At 51.1% G+C, this 22,732-nt stretch overlaps 1 protein-coding gene across 2 annotated transcripts in view; it reads right to left on the bottom strand.

Annotated features, from left to right (window-relative positions):
* The window catches only part of COLQ (collagen like tail subunit of asymmetric acetylcholinesterase), a 62,178-nt gene extending 40,223 nt beyond the window's left edge, over positions 1-21,955 (bottom strand). For both annotated transcript variants that reach the window (XM_061167959.1, XM_061167958.1), the window contains exon 1: positions 21,783-21,955. In XM_061167959.1, the coding sequence (XP_061023942.1) occupies positions 21,783-21,888 (106 nt within the window). In that variant the 5' untranslated portion in view covers positions 21,889-21,955. The remainder of the gene's footprint in view (positions 1-21,782) is intronic.
* Positions 21,956-22,732: the final 777 nt, after the last annotated feature.

Genomic DNA, 22,732 nt, shown 5'->3' with positions numbered 1-22,732 from the left:
GCATGTGGCCACGCTGCAGTGAAACGTCATTTACAAAAATAGGAGGCAAGCTGGACTTGGCTCCCAGGCTGTAGTTTGCCGACCACCAAGCTACACCCGTCAAAAGGTTCGTCTGTTCATTCATCGACTGTTTCATTCATTCGGGAACACACAGAGGGTGAGTGCCAAATGCCTGCCAGACACACTGACTGGACACAGTCCCTGCCCTCAGGACGTGTCATTAGCCTTCGTGGAAAGAGTCAAGGACCTGGAGTCAGGCAAACCTGGGCTGGAGCCCTGCTTTTGCCTCTGTCTGAACTTAAGGAAGTTATTCACACTCTCGGAGCCTTAGCTCACTTATCTATTGAGAGGATAGGGAGAAATGAACCTAGTTCATTTGTTGTGAGGATTAGAGCAGGACTTGTGGAGTTCCTGTGGAATAGGGATTGTTTCATCGATATTTTCATAGATAACTTGTATGAGGTGGAAAATTAAAAGTGGCTGACATGGGGCTGGGTATCCAGAGGGATTTACAGGAGGAAGTGCTGGATACCAGTTGGGGCAAGGGATGCAAGTGAGAAATCAGGGAAAGCTTCCTGGAAGAGGTGGTACTTGAGCTGAGCTATGAAATTGGAGAAGATCTGCTGGTACCATGATGGGAGGAGCTGGGGAGGAGAGGGCTCTGTTCGTCTCTGGGACATTCCCTCTGTCAGCAGAAACATCAGGAAATGCAGTACAGAGGGCACGCAGTTCTGAACCCCAGCCCGTGGCAGAAAGGTCATCTACGTCCCCTTTACCCAGATTTCCTGGAGGTGGGTTATGTTACTGCAGCTCTTCAGTTTTTCAAGCCTTATTTCAAACACCCTCAGAGACAGAAGTTTGGCCACTTTAAGCATCCAAAGCATTTATTTTTTACCATTCCATGTCAAACTTCTCCAAAGTTTTATACAAGGAAACCACCAGCTATACTGTTTCATTATTGTCAAAACAGAGGATCACCAAGGTCCTGTCTAGCCCTGCTGGTGTCCACATCTCTGCTCTGAACAGGCTCCCCAGGGTCTCTTTCTGTCTCTTTCCTGCCTCAGCCCCACTCTTTCTGTCTCCCTATCTCTCAGACTTTGTCTCACTCCATCTCTCCTGGCACTAACAGTTGAATTTCCTTGAGTCAAATGCCTGGAGGTGTGCTCACTACTGGACTGCCCGTCAGTCAGGTGTGCCATCCTGGGATGAGGGGTCCTGGTCTCCAGCCCCAGTGTGGACAGTAACGTGTGGCAAGGCTTTGGAAAACTCCCTTCTGTGCTTGGGGTTGGTTTTCCCATATGTAAAATGGAGTGAAACAGGAGGGAAGGGGGCAGAGCACAACCTTAAAAGAATGGCATAGCCCGAGGACTCAACATTCCATTTGATTAGAACCAAAGATGGGTCCAAGATGGCAGAAGATTTGACTTACAGTAGACCTTGAGCCTCAGTACACGCTCATTGTAACATATCCATAAGCTAAGTGATTGACTCGCCTATAGACACGAGGACATTTCTGAGGCCAGCCACCAAAGACCAAAAAGTGGGTGGTGGCCCGATTCCTGAAAATCCTCACCCCTCCCCCGAAATAGGTGGAATAATCCTCCCACTCAGTAGCCTATGAAGCTACCCAGCCCATGAAAACTGTGTCATATTTTGAACCACTCTTTCTCTGAGTCGGCACACGCCATGGAGTGTGTTTCTCTCTAAATAAATCTACTTCTTACCTATCACTTTGTCTCCCACTGAAATCTTTCTTCAATGAGGAAGAACCTGAGCTTCGTTAAATGCTGAAACCAGGTGTGCCATCTCAGCGAGAAGACAGTGTGGGTTCTGGCCTGGTTTGAGTCCTGGCCCATGGGTTTGAGTCCCAGTCTGTTAAACGGTTTCAGGAGCATTGGACCAGAGGTGCTCTAAGCCCATTCCAGCCCCAGCTTATCCCAGGGGAGGCAACTCCCAAGACACAAATGGCCCTTCATGAGGGTCCTGGGCCAGGATGGAGGGCCACGTTCCTCTCCTCTCCTCTGGAAAGCAGTTCTTGCCTTCAAGGCAGCCAGCCTGTGGCACAGCCTTTCACTGGCCCCAGCACCAGCTCACCCAGCAGAGCTGCCTGCAAAATCTAATTCATAATAAAAGTTTCCAGGGCCTTCCTGCAGCTGGTGTCAGCAGGTGTCATCTTCACAGTCTTTTGTCTTAATTTCACCTCTGGGATGTATCAGCCGGGCCAGAAGACCCTTCTGGAATACTGCCGCCCCAGGCACCAGGCCAGCGCTCCTGTCCCCACCGCTGCACGCACAGGCCTGCCTCCTGCTGAGCCACCAAAGTGAGGTCTGCTTTGCATCTCCCCCACCCCCCGTCCCCGTGTGACTCCCACCCTTGCTTCCCAGAGACACCGTGCAGCCTGGCTAACTCGGCGCCCTTCCCAAGGACCTAGGCTCCCAGAAGAGGCCAGAGGACCTGGGTTCTCCCATTTCACCACCTGACATGCTCACCTTGACCAAACTTTGGTCAGGCTCTGAACTGGGCCTCCACCCTGGGCTTCCCTGTCAGCCTGCTGAGTCCAGTTTTCACAACAATCCTCTAAGTCAGTTTTGAGAGACTCCGCACCCTTGACATTTTCTCCCCCTTGACATCTGATCAAATTCCTCATCCCCCCTCCCCCCATACCCTTGATATTTCATCATGTGTCCTGCCTTCGGCAAGAATCCTCTTAAGTGGCTTTAGCCAGATCCCCCTACCCTTGAGGTATCTCAGTAATTTTCTACATACCAACCTCCCAACCTGCTTTTCAACTATAAATCATCACATTAAACAATTCCTATTTAATGCGGAATTGAGCCCACTCTCTCCTCTCTTGGGCTTCCCTAGTGGCTCAGATGGTAGACTCTGCCTGCAATACAGCAGACCTGGGTTTGATCCCTGGGTTGGAAAGATCCCCTGGAGAAGGGAATGGCAGCCTACTCCAGTATTCTTGGAATTCCCCGGGGGCTCAGCTGATAAAGAATCCACCTGCAATTCGGGAGACCTGGGTTCAATCCCTGGGTTCAGAAGATCCCCTGGAGAAGGGAATGGCAGCCCACTCCAGTATTCTTGGGATTAAACAATTCCTGTTTAATTTGGAATTGAGCCCACTCTCTCCTCTCTTGGGATTCCCTGGGGGCTCAGCTGATAAAGACTCCACCTGCAGTGCAGGAGACCTGGGTTTGATCCCTGGGTTGGAAAGATCCCCTGGAGAAGGGCATGGCAGCCCACTCCAGTATTCTTGGGATTCCCTGGGGCCTCAGCTGATTTTAAAGAATTCACCTGCAGTGCGGGAGACCTGGGTTTGATCCCTGGGTTGGAAAGATCCCCTGGAGAAGGGCATGGCAGCCCACTCCAGTATTCTTGGGATTCCCTGGGGGCTCAGATGATAAAGAATCCATCTGCAATGCAGGAGACCTGGGTTTGATCCCTGGGTTGGAAAGATCCCCTGGAGAAGGGCATGGCAGCCCACTCCAGTATTTTTGCCTGAAGAACCCCATGCACAGAGGAGCCTGAGGGCCACAGTCCACGGGGTCGCAGAGTTGGTCACGACTGAGCGACTAACACTCGCCTGTGTGCCAAGCCCTTGCTGTGCCCCCAGGATGGAAAGGCAAACCTGCCCGCAGTCTGGCCTCTGGAGGGCGAAGGGCTTTCATCTCCTCTGCCAGCTCCAATGGCTGGTGCTGATTTCCTGGGACGCTGTGTTAAGAAGGGCTCTGAGGAAAGAGGGCCTCCCTGAGATGGGAGGAGGGAGCAGCATCTCGGCTGATGCTGGCTGGGCCTCGTTTAGCAAGATCTCCTCACGGAACAGTGATGTCACCCGACTCGGCACGTCCCATGCTTTATGACACTGAGTCCCCAGGGGACAATCATCCCCGATTTACGAAGGAGGAGCCGGGTCACTCGATCCAGAGAAGGTGGGGGGTCAGAGTTCAACAGGACTCTCATGCGGCCCTGGGAGAAGGTGGCCTCCTGGGGGTGCTCCCCAGCCCCGAGAGTGGCTCCCTGTCAGACCACCCTAACCCTCTCCGGCTCCTCTAGCTGCTCTCGCGGTGCAGGCGGCTCCCCATCTACCCTGACCTGACCCTGACCTGGCCCTTCCCTGGGGGCGGGCTCTCAATCCCCAGGTGCTGACTTGACATCCCAGGACCTCCTCCAAGTTGGGGTGGAGAAGGCTGGTACTTCCCCTTCCAAGGTGAGTTTCCCTTCCAAGGAACAGACCTGTCCCTGAGAAGCGGCAGCAATGCCCAGTGCCCCCTCAGTGAGTGGCATGTGGCCATGAGATTCTTCCCGCTGATGGTTCTGGTGATGCGAGAGCTGGGACAGAAAGGGTCTGCATCCCTGAATGCCAGCAAGGAGGCCGGCTGCCTCTGACAAGAGCCTCTGGGCTCTTGGGCAAGCAGGAAGTAAATTTTCACTAGGCAAAGTCACTGAAATGCTGGCATTTGTCACAGCATATAGCATTATCCCGAATCTGGCAAGGCACCAGCTGGGGGGACATTCGTGACTCTGCAGCACCCTTCCCTGGTCCCCACATGCTATGTGTACCCATATCATCAGCCTTGTCTCCAGACGAGCCTCAAGATCTAAGGAGGCACTTGAGGACACACAGAGCCAGTAGGTAGGTGGCCTGATCTTGAAGACATTGGTTGAGTCCAGATGTCTGACCCTGGAGATTTCTGGACGTCTGGTGACCAGCATGAACTGCTGACCCTGCTCCACACCCCCACCTGTGGGGGGGAACCAGCAGGGAGCCTCAGAAAAATGTAGCTGTGTCCCAGTCAGGCGGGCTTGGGGGCATTCACACCCAGTCTCGAGTCTCTCATGATCACTCATCTTCAGGTTCTAGTTTCCTGGTTGGTCAATGCACACGAGCAGGCAACTCACTAGTCAGTTGCCTCCCTGATTATCCCAGCTGCAGAGAGGGCACAGTCATGCATGCATTTACCTTCTCTGTGGAATAGTTTACTCTTCAAATTGGGCAAGGGATCTGCAGCTCATTTTGAAATTCATCAAAAAAAAAAAAAAAAAAAAATAAGATGGATAAACAGAGGATAAGTAAATATAGCAAAATGATAACAACTGCAGAATCTCCGTGGTGGGTGTATTTGTTTGCCAGGGCGGCCGTAGCAGAGTACCTGAGTGGCTGAAACAACAGATAATCACTTTTCACACTTTGGGAAGCTAGACAGCCAAGATGAAGGTGTCCGAAGGTTTGGTTTCTCCTGACGTTTCTCTCCTTGGCTTGCGGACGGCTACCTTGCCCTGTGTTCTCATGGGGCCTTCTTCCTCTTTTCAAACATCCCTGGTGTCTCTGTGTGCATCCAGATCTCCTCTTCTTAAAAGGACACCCATAAGTGTGGACCAGAGCCACCCACATGGCCTCGCTTAACCTTACTCACTCCTCTGAGTCACTCAGAGAATTGTAAAGTAACCTGAATCATTCCAAATACAGTCACGTGCTGAGGTGAGGGGGGCTGGGACTCCAACAGACACATCTCAGGGCAGGACGAGATGCAAGTCAGCCCATGAGAGTAGGCATCTTGGCGTTCCCTGGACAGTTCTTTCCACTTTTTTTGAATGTTGGGGATTTTCTACAATAAAATTTTTTAAATACAAGCAGACAACAGAGAACCAAGGACACCTCTACAGGGTTAGGAGTGGAGTGGGCCATCCAATGCCCTTGCTGGCAAACATCTGGGTGCTCAGGAGCCACACGTGGAGCTAGCTGGGCACCAGTGTCACCTGGAGGAGCCCCGAGTCACTCACCAGGAGACCTCGAGCAAGAAACTGGTCCTCGGGAAGGACATGAGATGACCATCCTCTTCTGCGCCCCACCCACATAAGGCTGCCCAACTTACAAGGACACAGGAAAGTCACCTCCTGGTGGTCACTGTTCTGTAGTAAGTCTTACACCAGAAGCCACGTCTGTGGTTGTGCAGAGGTTTGAGGAGACACACCTATCTCTCTTCCCATCCCCCACAAGGGGACTTCTCTGGATCTTATCTAGAGGGAGGCATCTGCTTTTTCTGAGTTCAAGCTCTAATTTGACCAAATGGCATGTGGTAAATAGAGAGGAAGGAGGAGGCAACGTTATTAGGAGGCAAAGGAACATCCAGAAACCTCCCCACGGCAGGCTGTGCCTTGGCTCTGAATTTGATTAGAGCGGCCAGGATAAATCAGCAAGTCCTATTCAATCTCCTGCTTTGTCTTGACAGGGAGGCCAAGTTTCTAGAGTGATTCGGGAGATCTGGCCACAGGTCACAGGCAAAACCCTCCAGTCACATTGGGCCCGAAGGCTGGATTGTTTGCAACTTGCCCTGACAAGTGGGACTCAGTGGAAAGACCCTAAGTTTCCACCAGCTATGTTTTCACCCCTTCATTCATCCATGGAGACATTTTAGCTCTATGGACATTTATGATTCAAAATCATGTGGCTCACACAGCCCTTTCCCTAGAACCCCCATCCCTCCTCCACCACTTCCAAGAATTGTTACCTGAGGGTCCCCCGCAGGTGGGGAGGAGGGAGCCAGGGACCCTGGGAGCCCCTGGCTGCCTGCTGGTTACCTGCCGGCAGAGGGAAAGTTTCTACCCATTGGTCTCATGAGTCACTGAAATCCCTGGATTCCAGAACATGGGGGACCTCGGCTTGACCTGCTTGAACTCAATCGAACGATAGAGTTTCTCAACTGAACAAGCTGGCAGAAAGAATCTTATAAGCAGCACTATGGTTACGTGGTTCTAGCATTCTGGAAATTCCCTGAGATCTCAATTCCCTTCTGTAATTTGTGTTTAACAGATTTTTTTTATTAAAGTTTTTTTCTTTTAATGTGCACCATTTTTTAAAGTCTTTATTGAGTTTGTTACCATATTGTTGTTTTTTTTTTTCTTTCTGTTTTTTGGCCTCAAGACATGTAGGATCTGGTCTCAGTTCCAATTGTTGACTTTCAATTAGTCTTCTGTGTACTTTTCCATGAATATTTTATGCACAGTGGAGGAAATAGGTATAGTGTTTCCCCCTCTTACTCAAAGAGTTACTTGTAAAATAATACTATATTTCTGATGCTATCTCAGTTTCTTTTTTTTTTTTCAGCTTTCTCAGTTTCTTCACAGTATTTCTAATAGTATATACCGTGCTACTGTGCTGTACAAAATGCATCCACATTCCTTTCTATGGCTTTGGAATAGTCCTTCATTTGGAAGAACCATAGTTTGTTCACCCCGCCCCATACTAATGTGCATTTGGGTGATTTGCAAACATTTTCTCATACAAACAATTATACAATGAAATAACCTTCTGGATTTCCCTGGTGGTCCAATGGATGAGACTGCCTGCCAATGCAAGGAACATGGGTTTGATCCCTGGTCTGGGAGGATTCCAGATGCCCTGGAGCAGCTAAGCTGGTGTGCCACAACAACTGACCCCAAGCTCTAGAGCTGCAACTACTGAAGCTGGTGTGCCTAGGGCCTGTGCTCTGCAAAAAGAGAAGCCATTGCCATGAGAAGCCCATGCACTGAAACTAGAGTAGCCTCTGCTTTACGTAAGAGAAAGCCCTTGTGCAACAATGAAGACCCAGCATGGCCAAAATAAATAAAATAAGTCTTCTGCATGCATCTTTGTATCATTGGTAAGCATGTCCATTTGATGAATTTCTAGAATAGAATTGCTGAGTCAAAGAGTGTGTGCATTTGTAGTTCTTACACACGATGCCTAATTCATCGCCACAAAGTCCTCGTCAAGTCACATTCCGTCCCACAAGCAGATAATGATGGTATCTGTTTCCACACACCTTCACCCACACACATGATGTCAGACCTTTGAACATCATCCATCTGACCAATGAAAAATGACACTTCGGTGTGATAATTAACATGTCTCTTAAACTGAATGGGGCTGGGGATACATTCACATGTTTTAGAGCCATTTGTATTTATTCCATTTTTCCATTAGCTTGGTGGCCTTCTGTTATAAATTTTTTGAATATATAAAAAAGTAGCACTTTATGGTACAACTTGCAAATATCTCCTCCAGATTGTTTTGGTCTTTTGATACTGTTTTTTGAATTGTTTTTCTCATACATAACTTTTTTCTTTTTATGTAGTATAATTGATTGCAGAAGCCTTTTTTATGGCTTCTGGGTCCTCCTCATTATAGGTCCTCCCCCAAATCTCCCAAGTTTTTGTCTAATAACTTTATGATTTCATATCTCATGTTATCAATCTTAATTCATTTGTGATTTATTCTGGTGTAAGATGTAAGTTTGTTTGCTTGCTTTCCCGGAGACATTTTATCTGTGACCTAATGCAGGAAACAAAAACCTTCTTTACTGAAGGTAGTCCACAGATGTCAGCTGTCACACCACCTGGGAACACGCACGGCTGGCCCAGGACTTGAACCCAGATCAGCTGTGTCCTTCCCTTCACTGCTCTGTTCATTCAAATGCCAACCACCTGTGTGCACCCCGGATCCCACCACGGTGACCCGCTTCACTTCCCATTGGTTACTTCACTTGTGTTACTTTAATGTCACAGACAGATTATGGGCTTCTCGTGTTAGTCTGTCTTGTGAATCTTCTTGTTCAGTATAGAACGGTTAACGGTTAACGGTTAAGTATACTGTTAAGTACACATGACGCACTACAGTTGTGTCCAACTCTTTGCAACCCCATGGGATCTCCAGGCCAGAACACTGGAGTGGGCAGCCTAGCCCTTCTCTAGGGGATCTTCCCAACCCAGGGATAGAACCCAGGTCTCCCATATTGCAGGCAGATTCTTTACCAACTGAGCCACAAGGGAAGCCTAAGAATACTGGAGTGAGTAGTCTATCCCTTCTCCAGCAGATCTTCCTGACCCAGGAATCGAACCAGCGTCTCCTGTATTGCAGGCAGCTTTACCAACTGAGCTATCAGGGAAGCCCACATATAGGAGGAGGTACAATAAAAAACTGGTTATTTGATTGATGGGAAGTGTATCAAAATCTGTATATATCAAGTAACAGTCATAATTTAATTTAGAGACAGATGCTATAATAATAATGATGACAATGATCTGAATCCATTCAAATGGATCTTCTTGCCTCATACAGGGAAAAAACAATAAGTGGCAGCAGATGGGTATTTGGCCCCAAAACTGAGCATCTTTGGTAAGTTAGCCCACATTTACTGGCATTCCATTTGAAATTTTTATGTTTAATAACCTGTCTCTGATTTCCCCTGAGGTCGCACGCTGGCAGGCCTGGTTGGTGACTTGGCATCACTGTCCATTTGGAAGGGGGCAAGACCGTCATTCCAGATGCTGTGTGGACAGAGGGCCGAGTTCTCCTGACTCAGATGAACTGGATACGGGAAGTGACTTGTCTACCAGCTAGGGACTACATGGGGTCACACAACTTCCCAAAGCGGGGGTCCCCTCGGGCCTGCTGTTTCCTGGGGGCCCCTAGAGTACTCACCCAGTCCAGGGAACTGAGAGCTTTCTTCTTCACAGCTCAGGGGGGTGCCTTTAGGTGGACTTTGCCCATCAGCTCAGGACTCAGCGGCTCAGGCCTCACCCTTGCTGTGAGCCTGTGTTTCCAGGTTGTGGCCTCCCATGTTTCTTCCTTTGATCCTCATGGCAACCCCTTGAATTATTCTCTGCTATGCCCCCTATTTCCAGGTGAGGGAAACTGAGGCTCTGACAGCCAAGGTCCTGTGGGGTTGAGCGTCTGAGCCCAGACCTCCGGTTCCATAGCCCACAGTCTTGTGATGGGCCCTGCTCAACCCAGGGTCTGCTGGAGACTGAAGGCTGAGACTGGACTCCAGTGCCCTGAGCAAATCCATCTTGCCACCAAATAAGAGCAGGTGGGAATAGGGCAGAAATGAAGCAACTCAGGAGGAGGCTAGTGGCCTGGATTCCAACTCTCTCGCTGCCATCTGGAATAACGGTTGCAACAAGTAACTGAGAGCTTAACTATGTTCCCCCTGGAGAAGGAAATGGCAACCCACTCCAGCATTCTTGTCTGGAAAATCCCATGGACGGAGGAGCCTGGCAGGCTACCGTTGATGGGGTTGCAGAGTTGGACACGACTGAGCAACTTTCACATACATACATACATAACTTACACACATACATAACTATGTTCCAGGTGCAGTGCAAAGCTCTGTACCTACTACACTGCCATCTGATGAGGCAGGTACTCTTCCCCCCGACCCCCATTTTTCAGTTACTGTTTACTGTGTGTTTGCTATGGGCTGGACACAGTGCTATGCACGTTCAGCATACTCTGTCATTGCTTCATTGTGATGGCTCTGAGAGATCCAAGTATCTTTTTTGTTGCTGCAGCACCACACAGCATGCGGGATATTAGTTCTCTGACCAGGGATTGAACCTGTGCCCCCTGCAATAGAAATGTGGAGCCCTAACCACTGAATCTCCAGGGAATTCCCAAGAGAAGGGAAATCAAATAAAGCAGAGATCACAGTGATAAGGCAGGAAGAGAATGCTTTGAAAAATGAACAAAATGAAAACTAGTCCCTGGACTACCAGAGAAGTCCCCCAAGTACATTTTTAACCCCTGTTTTACTCATGCGGACACTGAGGCTCAGAGATGTTTACCAACTTTCCCAAGGTCACAGAGCTGTTCTGAGTGGGGTTGAAATGGAAACACAGGTTCCTCCCACTCTGCTCAGTTCCTCTCCTCATTGTTTCACAATACAGCTGTGGTTCTCAATGAAGGGCAAAGTGGGGGAGGTATTTTGCCCCTCTCCCAGGCGACCTTCTGCAACACCTGGAGACATTTTTGTTATAATTGAGAAGGGTACTCTTGCCTTCTACAGGGCAGAAGCCAGAAACAGTGCTTATGTTAGTTCCCCAAGGTTGCCATGACAAATTGCCACAAAAAAATGGCTTAAGACCATAGAAATTTGTTGTCTCTAAATTTTGAAAGCTATTAGTCCAAAATCAAGGTGTTGCCAAGGCCAGACTCCTCCTGAAGGTTCTAGGGAAGATGCTTTCCTAGTGTCCAATGGCTCCCAGCAATCCTTGGCATTCCCTGCCCTTAGTTTTACCACTCCAGTCTCTTCCTCCATCTTCACGTGGCCTTCTTCCCTGGATCTGGTGTGGCCTCTCCTCTTTGTACAAGGACACCAGTCATTAGATTCAAGGTCAACCCTAAATCCAAGATGACTTCATCTCAAGATCCATAACTAATTGCATTTGCAAAGATCTGTGTTTCAAACAAAGTCACATTCTGAGGTTCCAGATGAATATGAATGTTCAGGGATGCTTTTCAGCCACCACACTGTTAAGTACCCTTCAAGGACAACCTCCCACAGCACATATTTATTTCAAAATATCACAGTGCTGAGGTTGGGAAATCCTGCTTCAGAGAGAGGCATTTCTTCTCTGGGAAGTAAGGAGAATGGTCTCTGCTAATCACAAAAAGGGTCTCAGAGCAGCTTCAAGGCCAGAGGCCAGAGGCAGTTACTCTTATTAATCCCATTATACAGAGGTGGAAAACTGAGACCTTCCCAAATCAAACAGGGACCACTTGGCCAAGATCATTCAGCTACTGGGGTCACGAAGCTGTCACTCCAGACCAGAGCTGTCTGAACACGGACCCCAAGGCTTTTCCTGCCACAAGAGAGCTCTCAGGTGCCAAAGTTCTGAAGAGAAACGTGGGCCAAGACCCCTTCTTTGTGGAGGAGCTAATTCTGTAAATCAGCAAGCGACTTGTGTGCCACATAGTCAGAGTAAGTCTGTGGCTTCAAGGATCCCTGGAATCTGGTCCATTCTCTCGTTTCACAGTTGAGGACACTGAGTCTCACGCAGAGCAGATGGCTGGTCCCACAGGACACGTGTCCCAGAGGCGGCAGCAGGTCAGAGAAAGAACCCGGGGTCCCCGAGTTCGACCTCAGGGTCTTGGCGCATCGCCGCAGCACCTCTCAGGTGAACTTGAGTGTAAACGGGGTGATGGCTAACTCTCCCCCCGCTGCCACCTTCTAGCTGGGCCTGGACAAGAGAAGCTGAGCTGCAGGCCCCAAGCTGGTCGGGCAGGTGCCCTGTGAGACAGAGGAGGTGAGGGCTGGGCAGTCAACTCCCATAATTAAAAAAAAGGAAAGGAAACCGGTTACTCAGATGCTCTGAGGAAAGCGCTCCCAGGACCTGCGTCTTCCCGACAGCCTCTGGGCCTCCTGGGGTTCACGTCACGAGTGGAGGCGGGGCCTGGAGGAGCACCACCCTTTACGTCACGGGTGGGGGCGGGGCGTGGGGGAGCACCACCCGGGCCCACGGCCTTTCGGCGGGACTCCCGTCACGGGCGGAGGAGGGGCTCCCATCACGGGCAGAGGAGGGGCTCCCATCACGGGCAGAGGCGGGGCGTGGGGGAGCGACACCCGACAGCCTCTGGGCCTCCTGGAGCTCCTGTCACGGACGGAGGTGGGGCGTGGGGGAGCGACACCCAGACCCAAGGCCTTCCCTCAAGATGGGCTCCCTTGGAACCTTCCCCCACCACACACACACATCCTGCACATTAACCTCGACAGCAGAGAACCTGGTTCCTCGACGACCACAGAGACTCTGGAGGCCTTTTGGTAACGGGGTCACCCTGTGAGGTCCACCCCAACACAGAGGATCTCAGAAAACCAGCCAGTTCTGTTTGGGCACAGAGGGCAGCCTGGTTTCAACTGTCAACGGTAAGGACGCACCTACAGGCCCCTCACAGAGGGGATGAGTTCAGCCCCGAGTCAGGGTAAGGTTAGAAAGCCCCAGTCTGGCAGGTAGGTCTCTACAGGTAGGACGGCCATCATCACCACATCCCCTGCCCTCTCAGTTCGCCGAGACCGGCATGCTAGGTCTGAGACCCGGAATGTCCTTCCTGGAGCATGTAGTCCCAGACAGAACTCCCAGCTGCAGCAGAAAAGCTCCAGGGCTTTCTCCAGGCTTCTCAGAAAGACACCAAGAAGGCCAGGTGAGCAGCGGCAGAATCCGTGGGGAAGCCCCGGAGGGAAGAGCCAGTCCCAGTCCCATTCCCAGTCCCTTTTCTTTCCTGTTTTCAGATCTCAGCTGGTTCGTGGTGCAAACCTCCCAGCAGCCATCAGGCCCCCCTTCAGCTGTCTCACCTCCCAGCACTCGCCTCCTGCTTGTACTTGTGCTAGTTGCCCTGGAGACCTAAGTGTGGGCTTGAATGGAGTCTAACACACCCAGTGGGGAGATGGAATAGGGCCAGGTGTATTTTTAAAGCTGGTCATCACCAGAAGAGCCTCCTTCCCTGGTCACTGGGTCCCTGCTTTAGGGACTGGTTCACATATGCAAAATGGCTAAACACTGAGCCTTTTGCATGGCCTTAACCCACTGGATAGTTTAAGCAGAAAGTTATTGTCTGTGTTGTATTTTCAACTTTTGACACCGTCATGACCTCCTGGCATGTGTAGAGTCACTGTGAGATTCTTGAAATAATGAGAGAAAGGCTGACACATCACACACTAGGTGCTTTTTAAAGTTCTTTGTGTTCATAATTAGCCCACTTAATCTTCACAACTGCTCTGTGAGTGAAATCCTACTCTGAGCCCCATTTTACAGTTAGGGACACTGAGGCACATAGAGGGCGATTGGTCTGCCCAACATCATGAAGCTAAGGAGGGAGACGCAAGATTTGAACCTAAGCAGCATGACACCAGACGCCCCACTCCTAATCAGTTGGCTCTTCTGCCTCTGCACCATTCTGCCCAGACAGTCCTGATTTAGCAATCTGGCCCTGTGCAACCTCAGGGAAGTGTCTGCACCTCTCTGAGTGGTAGTTCCCCTTTTGGTAACATGGGGTTACTAATGTCTTGTGAACTTGCAATCAGAAGTCAGGTATGTAAAGAGTCTAGCAGATAAGTAGAACTCTAGGCAAGTTAGCTTTATGAGTGTTAATGGGGCTCCCTTGGCAGCTGGACTCCAGTTCTGGTATCACAGCAGTGGGTGCTGAGCCATAACTGCTACTGTCCAGAGGGGTGGGCAGGCAGGCAACAGCACAAGGGCCATCAGGACCACGGCTGCTGCATTAATGTGTCCACGGCTGATGCTGTTGCTCCCTGCCAGAGCCCTTGGCAATCACCAGGCCTGCAGGCGTCCAGCTCCTGCCACAAGCCCCTGAGCCTATGATGGAGGGCTTCTCCAGCCATGGATGTCACCTGCAAAGCACATCCCCAAGAGCTGGTGGGTGAGCATCCAGTCCCCTGTCTCCCTGAGGGAGGTCTGAGCCTCAGCTGCCCCCAACCCAAGTCTGCTTATGACCTCCCCCAGCACCAACTGCCTTTCCTTTCCTGTCTGGATTCCCAGTGCCCTGCTGGGATCACCCCCCCAAACACACCACTTGCACCCAGATCTTTGTCTCAGGGTCAGCTCTAGAAGTGAAAGTGAAGTCGCTCAGTCGTGTCTGACTCTTTGCAACCCCCTGGACTGTAAGTCTCCTCTGTCCATGGGATTCTCCAGGCAAGAATACTGGAGTGGGTTGCCATTTCCTTCTCCAGGGGATCTTCCTGACCCAGGGATCAAACCTGGGCCTCCCGCACTGCAGGCAGACGCTTTACCCTCTGAGAGGGATCCAACTGTCGATAGTATCCATGTGCCTCTGATCCTGATGTCCTTAAAGAAAGTCCTCGGAAGACCCTTTACCCAGTGGAAAAGGCAACTGTGGGAGAAAAACCGATCACTGGCCCCCAAAGAGGTCTAGACTCTAATTCCTGGAACCTGTAAAGGTTACCTTATATGACAAAAGGAACTTTGCAGGTGGGATTAAACTAGGAAATTTAGGATAGGGAAACTACCTGAGCGGGCCATAAATGTAATCACAAGTGTCCTGATAAGAGAGAGGTCGAGGAAGACCCGCACAGAGGAGGGAGGCTGTGTGACCAGGGAGTGGCCAGAGGAAATGAATGCAGGAACACAGAGGCAAACGGGCAGCGGTCCTCAAAGCACGGCCCAGGGGCCAGCAGGATTAGCAGCACCTGGCATCTCATTAGAACTGCAAACCCACAGGCCCCACTCCCCCACATCAGAAAGTCCAGGGGTGGGCCCAGCAACCTGGCTTAACAACCCTTCCCGGTGACTCTGGTGCTGGCTGTAATGGTTAACCATGGCCAGACATTAGCATCACCCCGGGGGCACTCAACACTTTCCATGCCCGATCTTATACATTTTATATCCCAGAGAGTCTGTTGCAGCTGGTCTGTTTGGCCAGGACACTGGGTACCTGTAATGCTTCCCAGGTGAGTCTCATGTCTCTCCAGGAAAAACCAGTGCTGTAGTTTGAGAACCACTGATCCAGGACGTTAACTTTCAAACTGAGCTTTGCAGAGTTGGGAATTCTGGAAAAATGCCAAGACAGATAAAGATGGAGGGAGCAAAGTCCAAAACAGTGGGAGTAAGGAAGAAGGCAGCTCAGTCGTGAGACGGGAGTGTGTGGTGGGGACTCAAGAGCCAACAGTTGTTTCGGTACCAGGATGTGGGTCAGGACGGCCAGGCTGCCCTGGTTTCCAAGAGGTGTTTCGGTTTTTAAGAGACATCAGAAATACACTTTTAGGGGGCCTCCGGAGTTGGTGATGGACAGGGAGGCCTGGCGTGCTGCAGTCCATGGGGTCGCAAAGTGTCGGACACGACTGAGCGACTGAACTGAACTGGTGGCTTCAGTGGTAAAGAATCTCCTTCCTGCCAATGCAGGAGACATGGGTTCGATCCCTGATCCGGGAAGATCCCACATGCCATGGAGCAACTAAGTCTGTGTGCCACAACTATGGAGGCCACGTGCCGTGACCACTGAAGCTCTCGCACCCTAGAGCCTGTGCTCAGCAACAAGAGAAGCCACCGCGATGATAAACCCTCGCACTGAACTACAGAGAAGCCCTTTCTCTCCACAACCAGAGGAGAGCCCACATGCAGCAATGAGGACCCAACTCAGCTGAGAATATATAACAAAGTTACTTTTAAAAAATAATTTTTAAAAATTGTTAAATAACTTGATTTTTAAATGTTAGCAAACAAGGCAACTGAAAATTTTTTATCTCTCTCTTTTTTTTTTTTTTGGTACTGCAGCATAAAGGCGCTGGGTACAGCACCACGTGAAGACTGGCTGTGGTCCTTGGGCAGCTGGTTTGCGGCAGGGGTCTTTCATTCAGTCCTTGGGCTCAGGAGACTAGTCTTCTTAGGATGACAGCAGGAACTCCATGGGCAGAAAGTATTTTTCTGCTCACTGCTGCATCCCAGCTCCAGGTACAGAGTTGGGGGTTATTTAGTGTTTATTGAATGAATACATTTAAATTTATCATCTTGTAGCAATCCTGTGAGATCATTGTACCCACTTTACAGATGAGAAAATGGGGGCTCACACCACAATAATTATGTGAACGTCCAACAATCACATAGTATTCAAACTCAAGACCCCCCGCAGGAAGGACACCTGTGAAGAGCAAGTACACCGCAGCTGTGAAAAAGTCTGGCAAAAGAAGGGTCTGGGGGCACTTGGTACCAGTTACAAGAGCAATGAGAGTGAGCAGTAGTTACTATGTGCACCGCATTTCAGGAAGACTGGTCACCAGCCTACGTGGTGACTCATGGACGTCACAGGGATTTCTCTTCCTCCTGGGGCTGTGTTGTTTTTGTATAGTTGTGGGTCTGAGAGGACTTCCCAGGTGGCGCTAGTGGTAGAGGACCTGCGTGCCAACGCAGAAGACTTGAGAGGCGTGGGTTCCATCCCTGGGTCGGGAAGATCCCCTGGAGGAGGGCATGGCAACCCACTCTGGTATTCTTGCCTGGAGAATCTCACGGACAGAGGAGCCCAGTGGGCTGCAGTCCATGGGGTCACAAAGAGTCGGACACGACTGAAGTGACTTAGCATCCGTGCATGTGCGTGGGTCGGAGGGAAGCAGGCTTGGGTAGGGTGAGTGACAGTGTTGGGGCTTGACCCAGCTAACCTGGAGAGGAAGTCGTCATCTTTCACTCCCACTTCTCTCTGAGCTGAGAGGCATCTACTGCTTCATTAGGAGGCTTAGGGTGGGGTGAAGTGGGCAAGCTGGGACCCCTGGAGGGCCCTCTAATTTAAGAACCCTCTCTGATTATATTATCCAGAGGAAATATGGGGAGCTAAATCAGAGGAGATGGCTGAGAAGTACATTACAGAACATTAAACAACAGTCGACCAGCATCAGACACAAATAAATGGCCTGTAATCTACTGCCAAGAACACGATTGGTCCCGAGCGGTGGCCTGGCTGGCTTCCAGGCAGGGGAGTGCAGGGCTCGCCACCAGTCCTATAGGCCACGAACGCCTGCCCTGGTCCCGTCCCAGCACCCACAAGAGAAGACTGAGGCAGCCAGACATAGCTCACAAGTGTCCCCGTGACCTCACTCTTCAGGACTGGATGTGGGCCTTCTCCTCTCCATCTCATCCTGAACCCTGGACCCAAGCATCACCTGGTGAGCTCCTGCCTGCTTGAGAAATCCTGCGATGCAGAAGGGAAGCCATGTGTGTCTCTGGGCAGAGCCGCCTGGTTCACACGCTGGAGAGAATGTCTGTGAAATGCTGGTGCCCTGGCTCCAGGAAGCCTCATCCCCCACATGCCCTGGTTGACGCCCATCTGACCAAAGCACACTTTGGCTTAGAGCTCTGACTCCTCTTACAGCACAAAGGGGCTTGCCAGGGGACGGCAGTGGTAAAGAACCTTCCTGCCAATGCAGAAGATAGAAGAGACACGAGTTCGATCCCTGAGTCAGGGAAATCCCCTGGAGGAGGGCATGGCAACCCACTCCAGTGTTCTTGCCTGGAGAATTCCACGGACAGAGAAGCATGGCAGGGTACAGTCCATAGGTCGAAAAGAGATGGACATGACTGAAGTGCCTTAGCACACACACACAGGACACAAATATCTCTAAAGAAAGATAAACCTGTTCCCTGGCAAGTCATTCACACTTTAGTATGAAGTCATTGTGTCAATCCTTTGCTAAAAGCGCTGATGTCCTGAGGAGAAGGCAGGAAAGTATGGAGAATGCAGACCTGGAACTGGATTTTTGGAGGCTGGGGTATAGGACTTTAAAAGCTAGTATCACTGTTTATCCATGGCCATAGCAGATTTGGTCTATGTTGGTAAGAGCCCTGGAATTAGAGTCAGTGGGCAGGTTCCAGTCTCCAGCTCTCCCAACACCAGCTGTGCTGTCTTGGGTGGGTCACTTTACCTCTCTGAGCCTTCATTGCTCCTTCTGAAAAGCAGGAATGAGATCACACCCATCCCAGGTGCTGTGAGAGTTGCCGAGATTGAAGTGTGTGAGAGGCCTGTCCTATAAATATCACCATCCTTGGGTCTGTGCCACCACATTTGAGAAATCTACAATGATGGAGCCACGTCTGTGAATGGACCCTTGAGCTGAGTGAGTGCACGGACCACCATGATTCCAGCCTGGCCCGCCAGACCCAAGTCAGATCAGTTGACCCTTAGCTGATCCACAAACACATGAGCTTCAGCAGTAAACAACTGTTGCTCAGCCACTTGAGTGTTATGGTAGTTTATTGCCTGGCAAGGGTTGAAACAATACACCAAAAGTTAGGGCTTCTGACACTTTCTATTTTAGGGCCACGTTCAATAGAAATTAAATACATGACATGTCTCTGCCTTCTTAAGCAAAATAAAGCAAACACAATTTTGTCTTCACGAGGTCATTCACATTCATCACAGTGCCAACTAATCAATGAGCTACAAGTCGATGGTGCCTCTGCAGACAACATGCAGAACAGAGGCTCTAGAAATAATTCCAACCTGCTATCCTTATTGATCAAAGAATTATTCCCTTGGTCCCTTACCCTTCCTCTAGTGAACAGTTGTGTCAGCTGTCTCTGTTGTTTCTGTCCTCACTGTGTCTGTTTAAAGCAGCAGCCCCTGGTAGACCCTAGGCTATGGTGCTCAGCTAACTCACCACCCCCAAGAAGCCTGCTCTCCCAGCCTGTGGGGATGACGCCCTTCTAAGTGCTCACAGGCTTGCAGTGAGAGCCTGAGCTCATTTTCTGGGTATCTGACACGGGTGCTGCAGTGCTAGGATTGCTCTCATCAAGTTGTGGCTTCTTGGATGCCGTTTGCGCCCTTCCTGGGCCTCTCAGGGATCCAGCGGTGGGGCTGCTAGGCCCTGACCATCTGCTTCAGAGTGCTGTGCTGTGTCTGGGGCTGCTGGAGGCCAGTCTTTCCTGAGGAGAGTGAGGGAAAAGACCAGGCTTCCTCCATCTCGGCCTCTCTCTCGCCGGTCGGGCTCGTCTTGTGCCCTGCACGGCAGTGAGCACAGGGCCTGGCACACAGCAGGCACCCCCTGAGCTGCGGTGGGTGGAGTGAAAGGGCTTCCCAGTGGTGCCTCTCACTGTATGCACAGGGCCGGGCTTCTTCAGAAGTGTGAGCTTCTGGGTTCAGACTGTTTCACATCAGATTGCTGGAAAACTGTTTTCAGAATAAAGTTCTCCTGTGTTTAAGGAACAAGTTCCCATTTCAGGGCGTGAGTTTCTGAACTGTGCTATCTGGTGACCTGGCGACAGGGACAAGGCAGGGTGACTCCATGGGAGGGAGCAGTTTTTTTTTGCTCCGTTGAGCTGACACCTCGGTGACTCCCCCTAGAGCAATCCCCATCGCTTTACCAAATGTCCAAAGACCACCAGAAGATCTGGATTTAGCAGCTCATGATGAAGGGCTTCTGGACCGGTGGGCTGACTCTTCTTAGTTCCCAGTTCTTCACTCAACTAGGGGCTGACCCCCATGACTACATCGGGGGCCCTCTTGCCCCAGCTTCCAGTGGGGTTTGGCCCACGGGAGTCACTGCCAGTAGGTTGCAGGAGTGGGTTGGAGTGGTCTGGGGATGCTATCTGCTTTGGGTCCCTCTTTGACAAAGGCTCCTGCTCAGTAACTCCTCCTTCAACATCCCAACTCTGCCAGGATCCAGTTCCCCACCTCTCCCTCAAGCACAGGATGGGAAAGGCTCCCGGGGTGCTGGTTTCTCAGCCTGCCTTCTGGGCTCCCTGAACCCCGCCTGCACCTCTGAGAGTGGTCCCCTTGGTCCTCAGTTCCTTTCTCACCCACCGTTACCCTGACTGAACAGTCTGTACCAGGTCTCACCTAAGAGACATCTAAGCCATGCTGAGCCTCTCTTGAGGGCCAGGAGTTAAAAAAAAAGACGAAAAACACCCAAGGTTCTCTTCTCTCCAGCTTTCAGAACTCATTAGCCACTTTGGCTGCCTCTAAATTAAGTTGTGTGAAAGGATGGCAGACTCCAGTCTACAGATGAGAAAAGTTTTCACTCCCTCACTGACTCATCCAGTCACCAAATATTTATTGGACACTTCCCCGCTATTTTCTCGGGGGATTAGGAATAGTGAGGAAGACTGTGTAGTGCCTACCCACAGTTGCTCTCAGTCTAATGCCAACCACCTCCCAGAGACCAGAGAGCAACCCCCACCCCCACCCCCCACAACCCCAGATCAGGGCTGGAACCACAAGACTGAGTTTCCTAGAGTCCCGAGACTTCAGCAGATTCTCAAAGGAATCAAGCTAGGTTGAGAACCACCAAACAGACCAAAGTAACCATCGGGCTTCACTCCTGAGTTGGGGAGTAAAGACCTCCTCACTCCCAGAAGCCTGGCACTCTCTGCTTGATGGGGGGAAGGGGTGAAGACACACACCTGTGGCAGCCCGACCATCCACGTTTCCTGCCCCCCAACATTCTCCACCAGCTCCCGCCCCCTCCTCTAGCTCCCCCTGCATTTATAATTAGCCCCACACCCTTCTCTGAGCCCTTCCCTAGGGGCCCACAAACGTTGGCGGCTCCATATGTCAGCAGAGCGTTGTTATGAATGGATGGGGCTGGGCACTGGGAGGGAGCCATGCCCTGCCTCCCCGGAGCCTGCGTCCAGCAAAGCAAGGGACAGGGCGATTCCTGCCTCAACTCGGGTGTTTCTGAGATGCATTGGAGGGCTTGATGGAAACAGCTTTTGCTGCAGTCAAGGGTGACTGAGGTGAGCTGAGGGGGGCGGTGAGGGTGCAGGCTGCTAAGCCTGGGGTCTGTCTGCCCACCCCGCACACCCCCCAAGCCCTCAGGAAACTTCTGCGTTTCCTCAGAAAGGTTGACACAGGCCAGCCAGTAACCCAATACTTCCCCTGTCCGGGCTTGGGCAGGACAAGGCCACTAGCTTGGAGCCCTCAGGGGAGGTTGCCGGGCTAAGGGGCTCAGAGAGCCCCCTTGGCCACCCAGCACTTTGGGTGTCCACTCTGCAGCCCCGTCCCGCGCTCACCAAGAAGACCCCTTCAGGGAGAAAGTTCGACGGAAAAGGAGACAGTGCTGGAGAGATGGGAGACCTGGTCCCAAGGCTGCAGGGGCCCTGAGACCCCCAAGAGAACCAGCGGGGTGCCCCTCATGGGCAGGCTAGCCTGCAGCGCAGAGGGCCCCTGTGGGCCGAGCGCCCCCCGCCCCAGGGACGGGGTCAGGGGTGCATTGATGGCAACGTCTGGACTCACTTCCCTCACTTGCACGTCTGTCTCTGTGACGCTCCCCACAATTCTGACTAAAACGCCATCCTGCAGCAAGTGAAGCAGTCTGTCCAGGGTCCCGGGCTCTGAGCAGCTGCTGGGGACAAGCACCGAAGGGGCGTCCCCACAAGGACAGCCAGCCACGACCCCAGGCCACTCCCAGCCAGCCCCCCTCCAGCCCGAGACGCTGCGGCCAGGATGCCTCCCTCCCTGGCTGGGGACGACAGAGGGGAGAGGGGCGGTCGTGGTCCGGCTTTACCTGCTGAAATCGGGAGCACGCTGGTGAGGAAAGTGGGCTGGGACACGATGAAGTGGAAGAAAAGCTGAAGATAAATTCCCAGAGTCACTGGATGCAGGACAACCATGCTGGCTGCGGTGTGGAGAGTGTCAAGTTCTCAAGGCCGGGCTGCGGGGAGCCTGGCTTATCTCTGCTTTGTCTTCCTCTCGTGGTTGGCCTCTCTCTCTGCCTCTCTCTCCCTCTCTCTCTCTGCCTCTCTCTCTCTCTCCCCCGCTTTCCCTCCCCTCTCTCCTTTCCCCATGCCTTTACCAAGAAAGAATGCCAACCATTTCCCACTAAACCTCCTCCGTACTACACAGGGTTATATTTATCTTAACCCGGGATCAGATGCCCATGTTAAAATTAAGATATCTGAAATTTCTTTTCTGCAGACTGAGGAAAGAGGCCACTGAAGTGACTTTAAAAAAAAAAAAAAAAGGGCAGTGAATTCTCAAATGTCCCCTAGAAGCGGTCCTCAAGGGCAGACAGACTTCTTGATTGATCATCCACCAGTGCCTGCTCCCTCCCAACCAAGGTGTTCTGCAGATCCCAGAGTCAACTCAGACTCTCAGGATTTGAACTGAATTCCATGGAGACAAAGCCTTCTGCGGTCAGCCTGTGACACTTTGAGTCACTCGGGGACCAATGTTATGTTGACCCTGGATTTTTTTTGTTTAATCATCCAATAAAAAGTGGGGGGTGGTCGTAGTGGTGAGTTTATATTTTCCAAAACAGCTTTCTTTCTCCATTAAAAAGTGCTTATTTTCCCTCTACTATTCCTAACCTTTTTTTTTTTTTAAAGAATTTGTAACTTTTTATCTACGCAAAGCAATGAGCGAAAAATGAAGTCAGTGGATTATAATGCAAATGATTACTGATCATACTACATTAGGCAAATAACATCACTGACTTGACTTTTGGCTAGACAAAAT

Source organism: Dama dama, chromosome 19 (assembly GCF_033118175.1).
Source record: "Dama dama isolate Ldn47 chromosome 19, ASM3311817v1, whole genome shotgun sequence".
Classification (NCBI taxonomy): domain Eukaryota; kingdom Metazoa; phylum Chordata; class Mammalia; order Artiodactyla; family Cervidae; genus Dama; species Dama dama.
Note: the sequence above shows the minus strand (reverse complement) of the source record. Positions and strands in the feature narration are given on the sequence as shown.